The sequence below is a fragment of the Protopterus annectens genome, chromosome 5.part1 (genome assembly GCF_019279795.1).
Source record: "Protopterus annectens isolate FY-2018-M chromosome 5.part1, PAN1.0, whole genome shotgun sequence".
Lineage (NCBI taxonomy): Eukaryota > Metazoa > Chordata > Ceratodontiformes > Protopteridae > Protopterus > Protopterus annectens.
In genome coordinates, this window is record NC_056736.1 from 747,526,053 (window position 1) to 747,541,283 (window position 15,231).

A 15,231-nucleotide genomic window follows, 5' to 3' on the forward strand; every position below is an offset into this window, starting at 1 on the left:
TCCAAACTGACAGTGTTGAGACCATACATTCTTTAGGTACTATTGTAGTTTCCTCATATGCAGTCTGGCATATGGAATTAGTAGTATGCAAGATGCCATGTAACCCAAGGCCTGCAGAATTTTTCTTGCAGGGAGTTGGGTCTTTGTTGCCAATTGAAAGTATTGAGTCAGTTGTCCTTGCTTGTCTGGCGTGAGATAAGCCATCTGGGCCATTGTGTTCAAGCTGGCACCCAGGAATATTATCTCTTGTGAGGGCACTAGTGTTGATTTCTTTTCGTTTACTGTGTACCCTAGGCAACTTAATAACTTTTTTACAAACGCCAGATGCTTTAGAAGAATGTCCTTGCTCTCTGTTTGAATCAGGCAGTCATCCAGGTACGGATAAATTTGAATTCCTTTCTGTCTGCAAAATGCAATTACTGGTGTCAGGCACTTTGTGAAGACCCTGGGCGCAGTAGATAAGCCAAAGGGCAGTGCAGAGAACTGATAGTGCATTGAACCAGGTATGAATCTGAGGTATCTTCTGCAGTTTTGTCTGATAGGGACATGCAGGTATGCCTCCTTGAGGTCCAAGGTCACGAGCCAAGCTTTCTTGCCCAGCATGGGAAGAAGCTGCTGTAGTGTCAACATTTTGAATTTCGGAACATCCAGGTAAGTGTTTACAGAAGAAAGATCCAGAATGGGCCTCCAGGCTTTGTCCTTTCTGGGAACCAGAAAGAGTCTTAAGTAAAATCCTTGTCCTTGCTCCTGTGGTGGTACCTTTTGAATAGCTCTCAAGTCCATGAGTGCTGTAATTTGTTTTTGAGCCTCTGCCCATTGATTTGGTGGCAGATTTGGCATTCCTTTTAACCTTGGCAGAGTGTGAAAGTGGAACCTGTAACCCTGAGATACAATGTTGAGAACCCATTTGTCTTTGGTGATCCAATGCCAACTGTGATAGAAAAGTGCCAGTTTTCCTCCTAAGGGGGCTGGCAAGAGAGAGCTGTTTGGCAGCTGTAGTGGGAAGTCATTGAGGCTGCTTTTTATATGGTTGGGGCCTGTCTTCCCCTTCCTTCTGGCCTGGTGCACCCCATTGTCAAGGCCTGTAAGGACCTTGTGGTTGACCTCTACCTCTTGGACATCTGTATCTGCCCCTTTGAGGTCTGCCTGTAACTGGAAAGGACCAATTCTTTGTTGGCCAATTTCTGCTAAATTGAGGAGGCTGAACCTGTAAGAAATCCTTCGCCATTTGCATTGATTTTGCCTTATCCTCCATCTTCTTTAATACCTCTTCTGCTTTAACTCCAAATAACACATCCCGCTGCAAAGGTGCATCCAATAATTTTGCTTTAACATGATCTGGTAACGTATGTTCTTTTAACCAAGCATGCCTTTTCATGACAGAGCCTGTAACTGCTGCTCTGCAGGAGGCCTCTAAAGAATCAAAACCACATTGCAAAGTATGTTTTCCCACTTGTTCAGCTGCATGCAATAAATCCTGCATTTCTTTAAAATTAGGAGGATCTGAATCTGGAAGCATTTTTTGTTTCAACTGAGACATCAAAAATTGTTGATATTTTAGCATGTGAAAAATGACAATTTAAGGCTCTCATTGCTAAAGTTGCAGACGTATATACTTTCTTTCCCCATCTGTCTAATGCTCTGGAATCTCTGTCAGAGGGAACTGGGTTATTTGCTGATGAGGCCTTAATCCCTTTGGGTCCCTGAGAAATAGTTTCCGGGTCAGCAACAGGGCTTTTATACAGAAATTTGTGAGAGTCAGGGACTCTGTAATATCTGTCAGGTTTAACTGGGGCTGGAGGAGTCAGGATTTAAGCTGGATTCAGTATACACATCATCCACAATATCTAACACTGGCGGAATAGCAAGGGGTCTGTGTTGAGGTAAAAAAGGAAGTCTCTGAGCCTTTTCTTGGATTCTGAGTAATCCTGGCCTTCCCAATGGAAATGCTCCCTCATGGTATGTAAGGTTTCCCCAAAGGAGTTGTCCTCAGGCGGAGAGGCTGATGGAATTGATTACTCAGCATCAGAATCCTCATAAGGGGGTAAAGAGTATCCTAGGTCTGAGGATGAATCTGAAGAAATGGACACCTGGTCGGATGAGTCATAGTCTGCATCCTGTCTGGGCCTTTTATCAGGAGGGGGATGGGACCCCCTGATCAGGGTGATAAGATCTTCGGCCATTTTGAGCATTTGTTTCTTAGGCATGGAGGCCTGTCCTACAGAATGCTGTATTTGTTTCTTTGTTTTTAAGGGAGGCTTAGACTTAGAAGAGGGTTTAATGCTTAACTGAGTAGGTATGAAAACACCCTCTGAAGCTGTGGATTGCTCAGCTACTTCAGTTCCCTCTGAAGGGTTAGTTTCGGTAGGCTGAAAAACTTGAGCATCCGAAGGCCCAGCCAGCTCCGCGTGGGAGTCGGAGGCAGCCTGTGGTTCTGCAGAAGCGGTCATCAGGGGCTACAAAGGCACCTCGCTGAAAACCGGAGAACCGGCAACCGGCCTAGAAGAGGCCTTGCTGTCAGTTTTGGGCCTCGGATGCCTGTCCTTGTCTTTGCACTTTTTATGTATTCAGGTCGTCGGAAGTTCCGACGGCATGGTGTAATAGAATTTTCTGCTAAAATAATGTCGGGCAAAATCAAACCGACGTTTTATAGTGCGCTTGTTAAACCTAGCACAAAACCGACAACCAGTGAAATCGTGGTCTGGGCCTAGGCATGGGATACAATAGGAATGGAAATCCTTATGAGGTATTTGCTCCCCACAAGAAATACAGTTATTAACTTTTACTGACAGCGGTCTGAGGCAAGAAAAAGTTTCCCCAACGGGGTACTTAGCTTTGTAGAAGACTTCGGTTCTGGATTCGGAATGAAAATCTCAGGAGTCGGCCGACCGGCACTTGCGAACTTCTTTTGCTTTGGGCACCTCACGGCAAGAAAGACTGAAGAAAATGGCATCGGCTGCATCTTATATACCCTTGTCGCACTGACGTCAGGGAGGAGGCGACAGCAACCGACGCCGGACCAAGACTTTGGAACTCAGGCCGACTGGGGAACCGCCTGACGGCAGGATAACCCAAGTGTAATGACTGCAGCAGTGTAACACGATGAACATCGTCAGAATCTGTTTTCTCCATTCTCATGCTGGTTTGGTTCTTAGAATACTTCCTGCTATTTTATGAATATAATACTCTGTATGATTTTGGTTGTTCTCCTTAAGAGTCTGCATCCAAAATCCCAATTTCTCCTTATTTCTTGAGCTTCCTCCCTGCGTCATCACCATCCCTTTCCACCTTGAATGATAGTTTTCTGCCTGTGCTATGTAAAAGAGCCTTAACTGTATTGCTCTAAAATACCCCCTCAAATTAGGTAATCCTAGTCCACCTTGTTCTAATGGTAGAATCTAGCTTATCCCACTTGACCCTTAATGTCTTCCCTTCCCCGGATAAAATCCTTCAACTCTTTTTTAACTGCTGTCCAGAATTCCTCCTCCGGTTGATAAAAGTATGCCAGACATGTGTATAAGACTAAAGGGACTAAAAACATTTTAATGGCTTGTATCTTGGTATCCATATAACAAAACTTGCAGTTTCTCAATTTTTTGTATTATCTTCTGTTTAGTCTCTTCCCATGTATCCTTAGCTGCTACCACAGAGTCATTTCTAACCCATACTCCAAATACTTCATTTTATCATGTCCCCATAAATATAGATATTGTTGGACCAATTTGTGTGTGGCTACATAATTTGCTGCTAATGCCTTTGTTTTAGCTTCATTAATTTTGTGGCCTGAGAAGATATGAAATTGTCTTAAAATGTTACACAACACTGTAATGTCCCTTTCTGGTTTTATCATGTATAGAATAATATCTGCAAATAGAGCTAGCTTTTCCTGACTACCGTGCCAATTATATCCTCAATTTCTGAGTCCCTTATTTTCTTTGCCAGTGGATCTAAATATAATGCAAACAGAAAAGGGGAAAGCGGACAACCCTGCCTGGTCCCGCTACTGAAGCGGAAGTTATCATAGAGGACCCCACCCACTAATTTTCACCTCCGATCCCTCATATATTCTTCTAATTAACCTTATAACTGTAGCAGGGAAAGCAAATGCTTCCATTGCCCTGCTCATGAAGTCCCAGTCAGCTCTGTCACATGCTTTCTCTGCATCAAGACCCACCAATAACAGCAGTGTTTTCTTACATTCTGCCTTTCTCTGGATCATCAGTGTTCTGTGTTAATGTTGTCAAATGTTTGCCTCCCCTCCACAAAACCATGCTGATCCATATCTATATATTATGGTATCAATTTTGCTATTCTTTTAGCCATTCTAGACAAACACTTTATAATCATGGTTTAGAATTGAAATGGGCCTGTATGAAGCTGGAACCGATGGATCTTTATCCTCTTTAGGTATCATCACCAGGCTAGCTTGTTTTTTGAGTTAGTTTTGTACTTCCTCCTGGTGGGTGCAGCTGCCTCTATGCAGCTATTAACATGCCTGTACAGGGTTTCTGTGAACAATTCTGCATAGGCAGAAGTGTTCAAAGGGTTTATGGGGCTTAAAATTTTGCAAGCTTCTCACTTAATAGTAGGAGGTTAGCCTTAGAAAAGTTCCTGAATATTTCAGGTTTAGCTGGAGGTCAGGGAACTTTAAGGTCTGCAAACTCATTACACTCCCAGAAAATATGTTCCCAATCACCTCCTTCTTCTCCATAACACTTCCCACCATTTGCTGTCTACCTGAAAAATAATTCTCTGGAGTCTACTTAGGGTATAAAAGTACCTATGTAAATATTTCCAAGCAAAAATCCTAAATCTTCTAGATTTTGCTGTATATTTGGGATACATACATTTATCTTCCCATTGCTCCTTTGTGAGTTGCTTATCCATTCTCTCTACCCAATCCTTTCTAACATCCTCTGATTGTTTCTTATAATTATCATACAATAATTCAGATGCTCCACTAATTATCAACAGTAGCTTCTATTCTAGATTCTAATAAAAACTCTACCAGTGATGGTCTTTTGCTTAGTACCCCCATATTTCTTTATCTTTACCTATACTCCGATATCAATCCTTGACAAGGAAGGCAATCTCTAATCTGCAGTCCAAATAAATTCGTGGCCTTTTCCCATTCTATCACATTTCCCTCTCTAGTTATTTGCTCCTAACGCCTTGCTTCCGTTGCCAGTTTTCTCCAATCAATTCCAGCCCCCTCTTGCCTATTAGCATCCCTATCAGAAGAATCTCCTTCCTCCACTCCCATGTTGGCTTTGTTATTACAATACTTTCTGCTACTTTATGATTACAACATTCTGTATGATTATTGTTATTCTCCTTAAAGATATGCATCCAAAATTCCAGTCACTCCTCCTTTCTCGAGCTTCCTCCGTTTCATCATCATCCCTTAGGACACTGAATAAAAGATTTCTGACTCTGCTATGTATAGGAGCGTTAACCATGTTGCTTGTTTGTGTTTTGGCTTTTCCCGGTTAGGGGTCGTCACAGCGGAACTCCAGTCCGCTAATGATTGGCAGTAATTTTAATGAAAGCCGAGGTGTCAGCTCGACGTCCAACCTTCAACGAAGGCACACCCATTTACGCATGTCTTTCGAACGCCCATCCAACCATGGGGAGGACATGCAGACTCAATACCCCTTCAAATCAGGTAATCTCAAGCCTCTTTGTTTTACTGGAAAGATCAGCATATCCCACTTAACTCTTGCCATATTCCCCTCCCAGATAAAATCCTTCAGCTCTTTATTAATTAATTACTATCCACAACTTCTCCTGCAGTTGATAAAAATAATCCTGACCTGTGTATAAAACTAAAGGGATTAAACACAGTTTCAATGCTTCTGTTTTGCTATCCATATCCATATACCAAAGCTTCCAATTTCTCAGTTTTTGTATTACGTTTTGTTTAGTCTCTTCCCACATATACTTAGCTGCCAAAACAGAATTATTTTTATATACTGCTAAGTACTTCATTTTATCACGTCCCCATAAAAATGGATAATGCTGAACCAATTTCTGTATGGGCACATAATTTACAGCTATTGCCTTTGTTTTACCTTCATTAATTCTGCATCCCGAAAAGATTTGATACAGTCTTAAAATGCGCCACAACACTGAAATGTTCTTTTCTGGTTTTGTCAGGAATAAAATAATATCTGCAAATACAGCCAGCTTTTTCTTGACAACCACACCAATTATATCCTTGAATTTCTGAGTCCCTTATTTGCTTTGCCAATGGTTCGGAATATAACTCAAACAAAGGGGAAAAAGGACAGCCCTGCCTGGTTCCTCTGTTCTAGCAAAACTCATCAGAGAGGACCCCACCAACTTTAATTTTCACCTCCAATCCCTCATATATCCTCCTAACTAACCTTATAATTTTATCAAGGAATGTGAATACTTTCATTGCCCTGCTCGTAAAGTCCCACCTGCTCTTTCAAATGCTTTCTCTGCATCAAGACCCACCCACAATGGTATTTTCTTATATTTTGCTTCCCTCTGGATCATCAATGTTCTGTTAATGTTGTCAAATGTTTGCATTCCCTCCACAAATTCAGACTGATCCATATCTATCAATTTTGGTTCACATTAATTTACTACGTTAACAACCACAAGGGCCTTTTTAAGCCTAGCCATGCATCCCAAATCTCTGACAAGTTCTGATACCCTTGATAAGTGTAGCCAGGAGGTTGGGAGATGAACCATTTACAGGCTGCCAGTGTCCTTTAGAGACATAGGTCACAAACCAGGGATGAATTTCCTGTTCCCCATACAACTGTCCAAGATGCACTTGAATTGAGTTAGGGAGGAACTCTGCTTCACATGGATGGGGGAGCCTGTTCCATAGACAGGGAAGTCTCTGGGATACATACCTGTCTCTCTAGCAGGTCCTGTTTATATCACAGTCAAGGTTTAAGTCTTTAGGACAGGCAATTCTGGTGCTATTTGTTTTGTGGATATGCAGGAGGTTCAACAGAGTGGGGTCTGACAATGCTCTGTATGCCAGGCATAGATCTCCACTCAAAGCCTGTAGGAGACAGAATACAGAGACAGGGCCTTGAGGCAGTCTGCAAAGGACATTTTATTTACACCTTTTATTCTTTTAGTGAGGAGCCTCTGTGGAAGTTCTAATTGTTGCATATGCCTGGTCACATACATACCAAAGGGGGCACTGTACTCAATGATAGCTCTGATGAACGGTGAATCCAATGGAACAATGACTTCTTTGGACTTACATGCCATGCACAAAATAGAATGACCCTGCAGACACATGATGGCCAAAGGCTAGATTAACATGTGTCCCTAAGTCCCTGACTATTGGGTCAACACTAAGGGGTGTGTTGTCAATAGGATAGTGACCAGGGATGGATAACTCTTATGCATTTCTTGGCATTTAGTTTTAGTCCATGGCTCTGACACCAGTTTGTCCGTGTCAGCCCTTCCTGGAGAACATTTGCGTCAGTGGGAGATTCAATGACAACTCTTAATTTGCAATCATCTGCAAATTTAGTCTGCCAGAGATCACTGACATTAGCCTTGATGTCAGAGAAGTAAATGCCAAAAAGGAGCGGTCCAAGGACTGATCTCTGAGGGACTCCACTTGTGACTGGCCTCTTTGTAGAGGTGGGCTCCTCAATTCTAATTTCCTGGGTCCTGTCTGTGAGCCAGCTGGCTGTCCACCAGGTGACATACAAGTTTGTACCTAACCTCTTAAGTTTGTCAACAATGCCTTACTGGGGTATTGTGTCAAATGCCCTGCCAGGTCAAGGTAGGCAGTGTGAACGATTTTGCCCTCCTCCATTGCTTTGGTGACTTTCTCAAAGAAGTCCACCAGGTTGAGTAGGCATGATCTGCCCTTGACGAAACCAAATTGGGTTGGGTCCAGTGTTGGAGTTTATTATATTTCTATTGATCATTTCCATGACAATTTTTTCTAAGGCTTGATATACAAGGCCAGTGAGACTTATGGATCTGTAGTCTCCAGGGTCTGTAGATGGCCCACCTTAGTGCAGAGGGATGACTGCTGCCTTTCTCCATTCACGATGCAGGAAGCCTGTTTGGAGAGGCTGCAGTTAAATAGTAATTCCAGAGGCCCTGATAGGTCACGTTGCATGCTATTTAGAAGGCATCCTGGGATACTGTCTGGGCCCCCTGACGCGGTGTTCTTGGTCTTAGAGAGAGCATTGCCATTCTTTCAGTCATTATAGACATTAACACTTCATAATCATGGCTTAGTATTCAATTGGGCCTGTATGAAGCTGGATCTGCTGGATCTTTATTCTCTTTAATATTATACCTACAACTGCTTTCCGGGATGTTGGTACTTCTTGTCTTAAAACACTGTTAAACAAAACCTTCCACATCTTTTAACATTTGCCCCTCCTAGCTTCCAAACTTCCACAGGAATACCATCTATTCCTGGAGACTTCCCTGTTGATTGGTTATACATCACCATTTTTATCTCATCTCCTCCTATCCTGTTAGTAATCGAGCCTCATCTCCATCTAGCCTTGGCATATATCATTTTTCCATAAACATTTCCATTTGTACTTTTTCTTGATTTTCCACACATCTCTGCTTTATACAGACTTTCACAAATTTTCAGAAATATCTCTAACACCTCTACAGGAGCTCTTACCTTCTGTATTATAGGCTCCCTAAGCCTGGCAACAGCCCTTTCTACTTTTTGTCGCTTTAACCATTGTGCTAGAAGTTATTCGATGATTGGTCTAATGAGGGATGAGTAGAGAGGGATGATGACCTCTCTTTCTGGATGCAAAACCGTTGGTTATAAGATGTGCCACTTAGGACTTTATGACCACAGTGGCAATGTGGTGGTCGAAGGTGAGGTGGCTGTCAACCTGGGTGCCTAGATCTCATATGGCCCCTTCAGTGTTCAGTGGGCTCCCATCAATGTGGTAATTCGTGGGAACTGAGTTTTTTCCAAAGGGTATGATAACGCAATTTTTGGCGTTAAGCTTCAGGCCATGGTTCCAACATCAGTCACTGGTGTCAGAAAGGCCCTTTTGTAGGATGTTTGCATCACTTGGGGAGTTGATAACGACTCCTAGTTTGCAGTCATCAGAGAACTTGGTCAGCCAGAGTCCTTCTGTGTTGGCCTGGACATCTGAGAAGTAGATGCCAAACAGGAAAGGGCCCAGGACTGAGCCCTGTGGGATTCCACTCGTGACTGGTCGACAGTCTGACTTGGAATCTGCAACTTTCACTCTGTGAGTCTTGTCTGTGAGCCAATTTGCAACCCACGTAATGATGTAAGGACTGATGCCTAGTTTGGTGAGTTTATCAATGATATCTGAGTGGGAAATGGTATCAAAGGCCTTGGTTAGGTCGAGGTAGGCTATATGCATGCCTTACCCTCATCCACAGCCTTGGTGACTGCCTCGAAGTCAACCAGGTACATCAGGCAGGATCTCTCCTTGACATAGCCAAACTGTGTGGGGTCAAGAGTTTGGAAATTGCCTATATCTTTATTACGCAGGTCCATGATGATGCGCTCCAGAGCTTTGCATACCAGACTCATCAGGTGACTGGGGCGATAGTTCCCAGGGTCTGTAGTTGCTCTCCCTTTACGGAGCAGGATGACTGTAACTGTGCACCATTCGTTAGGGACGTAGCCTGAGGTAAGGCTGTGAATGAACAGGGCACACAGATGTGTGTGCCAGTTTGTTTTGTAGCTCATGTAGGATGCAGCCAGGGATATTATCAGGTCCCATGGATGCTGTATCCTTGGCTTTAGACAATGCAGCTTCTACCTGTGCCACAGAAATGGCGGGTACCAGGCCTTCTTCTGGTATTGTGATAGGGCCCTGGGGGGGGGGAGCGGTAAAGTTGGCACTGAATCTGTCGGCCAGTAGGTTGGCTATATCTGTTGGCTCAGTATAGGACGTGCCATTGTGCAATAACTCAGAGCAAATCTGAGTACTGCCTTGGAGGTTTCTGATATAGCTACAGAAGGCTTTGTGGTTGTTTTTGTTGTCAGCCGCAATTCTGCCTTGATAGCTGGCTTTAGACGATCTGGTAAGGGATCTCAGCTTTTTGTTGAGACTGATAAGGAGGTTTTTCCAGTCTTGTGACTTCATTTTTTTCTGCAACAGTTTCTTCCTTCTGTTGTAGAGTTTACTGATGGCTGGAGACCACCAGACTGGCTTCCTTTTTTTGGAGGAGTGTGTCTTAGTTCTATTTGGTATGGCAAGGTCCATGCATTTGTGTACATGCTCGTACAGTGCACATTGGTGTATGACTCGGCAGTCATGCAGCTATTTTCCACTGGCATGGGTGCCGAGAAGTTAGCCACCTCTGTTTTTAGGGTCCTAAAGTCAGCTTTAGAGAAGTTTTTTCAGAGTGGTCACCTTGGCAGGGGGTGTAGGTGAAATGTAAATTTCCACAGTAATCAGTTTGTGGTCAGATTTAACCAGGAAGGAATTGACTACAAGTGTGGAGCAATGGTCTTCCACGTTGGTGATAACCAGGTCAAGGATGTTGCTTCCTCTAGTGGGGGTCAGAATGAGCTTGTCCAGGGCATTGGAATTGATAAATTCCAGAAAGCATTGGACCTGTACATTGGTATTTGAACAGTTTTCCCAGTTGATGGACGGGTAGTTGAAGTCACCCAGTATGAGAGTATTGGGTTGGACTGTGATAGATTCCAGGATGCTTAGGAACTTGGAGTGAGAGTCTAGGGACATGTTTGGGGTTCTGTAGCAGGCTATGACTTGTATTACTGACTTAGTCAGTATTAGTTGTACCTGAAATATCTCGGATGCAATATGCTGGGCTACCAGTCTAGAGGTGTGCGTATCCTTTAAGGATATGGACACCCCACCGCCTTTAGAGAGAGCTTTTGCTTTTACATGCATACACTGTTTGGCACATTGATCTTTTATACAGTTGCTTACTGTCATATCTAGTTGAGCCTATATCGCATCTTACAAAACTTTTTTTATTTTATTGAAAGTCTTCAAATAAAAACACTCCCAACACCCCCCAAAATCTATTAACTTAATACTAACACACAAAACTATGTACAACTTCAAATATTGAAACTTTAGCCTCCTAATAGGAAAAACTGTCCAAAACTGACAGCCATACTCACCGACTTCGATTAACCTAAAAGATAGGTTATCAATGCTAAGACTCATGGTACAGCCTGTACATCTAACAGCTCTCTGGATTGGTCTTATTTTTATAGCTCTCTCAGATAGGAGAACACTTGAATGCTTTCAGAAAACATCATCTCCTAGCCATTTCTCTTTATCAGATTGCCTCCATAGAGACACGAGGACCAGATACAAAGTTGCTACTAAAGCATACATTATCTACTAGAAAAAAAGGTTTATAATTTGCATTGTTCTTTTTTCTTGCTTTCTCTTAAAAATGTATTACTAGATCAAAGTAATGACCTTAATCCAGTCATTCCCCCATGCAAGAATGAGAAAAAGTACATCCATTTTTCTTTTGTCATGCTCAGTTGACCAGACTTTTCATCTCACAGTAGTGCCTACATTTCTTAAAACTGAACAAAGAGAAAGAGAGAAGGGAGAAAAAGAAAAAAAAAACAGGCGTGCCTGTTTACATTCGTATTTCCATTACACTTAAATATAACTGAGAAAACTTTACTTTAAAGCAAGCAAAGAAAATCATGCACTATAAAATTATTTTTAAGAACAAAATGTTTACTTAGTTATCTTTCTTCCTCCTCTTCCCCTCTTCTAAGCATTTTTCTGAACATTAATGACATGAAGTAGGGCATATGCTTTAGAGTCCCCTACAATTTTAACAGTCAAAAAAGTCCAATATTTACAGATTTTTTTGTTCTTTTGTTTCACAAATATATCTATTGCTTTGTAATCTCAAGTTTCTCAATTTCTAAGTTGCTGGTTTTATTCATGTTCATCTCCCAAATTCTGTCTCTGCTTCATTTCCAACATATTCTCGATTCTTCTAGTCAACTCTTGTGCTTTCTTCCTTCTCTCATGGATTTTCCACTGAAACATTGGAAAACGTTTCACTGGCACAGTGTCTCTGTGGTCTTTATTACTAGAAGAACAAGAAGCAAACTCTCCTCCTGTTTCACAACTTACTTTTTGCTGGATAAACTTTTGTATTTCCTCCATAGCATGTACTGCATCAAAAATGATTTTGTCCCTCCAAAAAATTATTTTGACCCTCCAGGAAATAATATTTTTCTTACAACTGCTTCTCAACATTCCAGTGAAATGCATTTAATCCTCTTCTGCCTGGTGTACAGTGAGTAATCATTCTCCACAAACATTCTGCTGTCAACCACTTTTAATACTTTCTCGTTCTGAAAGTTTTGTCAGAATCAACTCCTCCTGCTGGTAGGATTGCATCTTTACTATTAAAAGTCCAGGTTGCTTTCTAATGGTTTGGAGCATACACATTAAGTGCCATTTCAATTAATAACTCCTGCTGTGGAATACCAGTCCAGTTGCTTATTTGGGCCTTCATACAATTAATACAGTCTGCTCCTTCCAGCTTCTCTGGTACAGCAGAAAATCTCAGGTTTTCCCTGTGTGTTCTGTCCTCTAATTCTATTATTTTTGAAACGTCTCTTCTTGAGCAGTCTCATATTCAGCCAGCCTTTTCTTCATTTCAACCTCTGATTTTTGTAGTTCCATCATCTTATTGGAATATCTGTTTAAAGCTTTTTCCATTTTTACAGCCTTTTATTTGAGTTGATATATTTCATCATTGTGTCATTTATTTTAACTAGTTCTTTGTGCAGTTGCCTTATACTTTCCTCTAGGTTACTGGACGTCATGTCTGGAGCTTGCACTGCTTTCTGTTGAACAGCTGCAGTACTTTTTCCAGTCAGTGTTTTTTCATCACCTTTTGTAGCTGATTTTTTTCAGGTCCTCTATATTTCTTTTTTTCCAGTTACTGAAATTTAAGCCCATTGGCTTTCTCTTCCGAGTTTCTGTTTTCACACTGGGAGAGCTGAAGGTAAGCTGTTGATCAGTACACAACCACCTTGTGAGTCTCCCCTCCAGGAATCTTTACCTAGCCTCTGACATGAACAGGTCATGCTGGACAGATAGATACATCTCCCAGAGACTGCCACTTCTCTGGAACAAGCCCCCTCCCTGACCTTCTTCAAACATAACCTAGATTAACAGATGAATGACTGCAAATTCACTCCTAGGATGTGCCCTTGTCCCTACTGGACAGAGGAAGTTGATATTAACTACCACAGACCCTTGCTTCTGTGAACATCACTCACCTAATGACCAAAAATTGGGATAACTCAGGATAAAAATGGCTAGACCTGTAAGGACTCTAGGGCCATTATCCTAGTAGCCTTCTACGAACTTGCAAGTATTACAATTAAAAATGGCATGTACAAAGACATGCGTCTGGAGTGTTTCTCCCTGTGCCTCTGCTGAAAATTGGCTTCATTCCAAGTTGGACTTTCCCGGTAAACAAATGTTAAATAAAGAATAAATAAATAAATGTAGCCTGAGACAAAAAGTTTGCCGAAACAAAAGGTTGCAATACAAATGTTTTAACTAAAGTTAATGAAATATATAGATATTGAAAAAATAATTAAAATAAAATAATGCTCAGTTCAAGCTGCTAAATGACCTTATTTACACGCATAAGGTAAATGCAAGGATATCAACCAAAAGTAACAATATATGGTATAGGTTTCTGATTGCAAAATAATTGCTTAAACATCTGTTACAGTATGTTGTAACAGTACTGCAAAGCTCTACTTTACTAGGTATTGTAGCTACATACCTTTAAAGGTCCGAGCGCCTCTTGTTCTGTTCCCTCATCTGACCTTTGCACAGGAAGCTCTCTAGTCAAACTTAGTAGCTCAGACTGAACGACATCCCGCAGTGGGAGCATGGCTGTGCCAATATGAAATGGCTATTGGAATAGAACACAACAGCAGCTGTCTTAGTAACTTACACACATACACAAAAAAGGCTTACAATAATTCTGCCTTCACAAAATTCTTAACTGCAGGAAAGAAAATGTGACACCTGAGCCCAGCCAGTTAAGAGAATTACAAGTAAACAAAAATAGCTGCTAACATAACATTTTACAAACCATAACAGTTGATCTATGAAAAAAGGAACTTTGCCTTGATGGGTCCTATGTTTGGGACTATTCTCTCAACTGATCAGTACCCTTTATCCAGAAACTTCCTCACTTGGGGATCAATGAGTGCCATGATGTCACACAACCACTAAATAAATGTACTCATCCCCTGCATCAGCCAATTCGCCTCCCTTGCCTTTGGGTATCTCCCACCTGCAAATCAAAAACAACAATGAAGACTTGGTACTTCTACCAACAAATGATATACAAAAGTGCACACTCATTCAACTTTAAGAGAACTGTAATGGAAAAGTCTGTCCATCTCAAAGAACAAAGAGGAAAGGTTTTGATGACCCATCAAGGAACATGCTCTTCACAGATCATTTGATTCTGGCCTCAGGTTTAGATGCACTTTTTTTTCCAGGGACAAAGTACCAGTTTGACCATTCTGCAACCAACTACTTCTGAGACAGCCTGTCTGGAAAACAGCACCACACAGGAGAAATGGTGGAACCGGACATTCCTCTACCTCCAATTTACCAGAATTAGCTAGTAGAAAGGACCTATCCTGGGACAGAAACCTTCTCAGGAGGAGTAAGAAAGTACAGTTTTGTACCTACCATAAATGTAGATGTTCGAGGATCCACATTGCTGCAGTCCTTACTATTGGGTAGTCCGCTGTCCAGTCGGCCCGAATACCAGAGTATGGCTGGCGTCGGTCAGGGCGCATTAGACTGACGTCAGTACGCCAGGGTACTAATGCATGACCGACGCCATATCCTCAGTCTTTTCTTGCCCCAGATGTCAGAAGACCCTAAAAAGACAAGGCCCAAAATACCTGCACCAAAATTATGTACAATATATACAAAAATATATACAAAAATATCAACATATAACTTCACCTACACAACCACCCCTAAACACAGAGGGAAGGAGGTAAATTGGACTGCAGCAATGTGGATCCTCGAACATCTACATTTATGGTAGGTACAAAACTGTACTATGTTCTTCGCTCCGCATTGCCGCAGTCCTTACTATTGGGTAGAATCCCAAAGCAGAGGTAAGGGAGGCTGGCAAATCATAAAGAAGTAGGAGCTGACAACATGCCTTGCAAAACAGCTGTGGCAAAAC

The 15,231-nt window shown here is 41.9% G+C and overlaps 1 protein-coding gene across 1 annotated transcript in view; it reads right to left on the minus strand.

The window, feature by feature from the left end:
• The window catches only part of C2CD3 (C2 domain containing 3 centriole elongation regulator), a 2,415,762-nt gene that overhangs the window by 1,532,265 nt on the left and 868,266 nt on the right, over positions 1 to 15,231 (minus strand). The window contains exon 16 of the mRNA XM_044072855.1: positions 13,795 to 13,926. Within this exon, the coding sequence (XP_043928790.1) occupies positions 13,795 to 13,926 (132 nt within the window). The remainder of the gene's footprint in view (positions 1 to 13,794; positions 13,927 to 15,231) is intronic.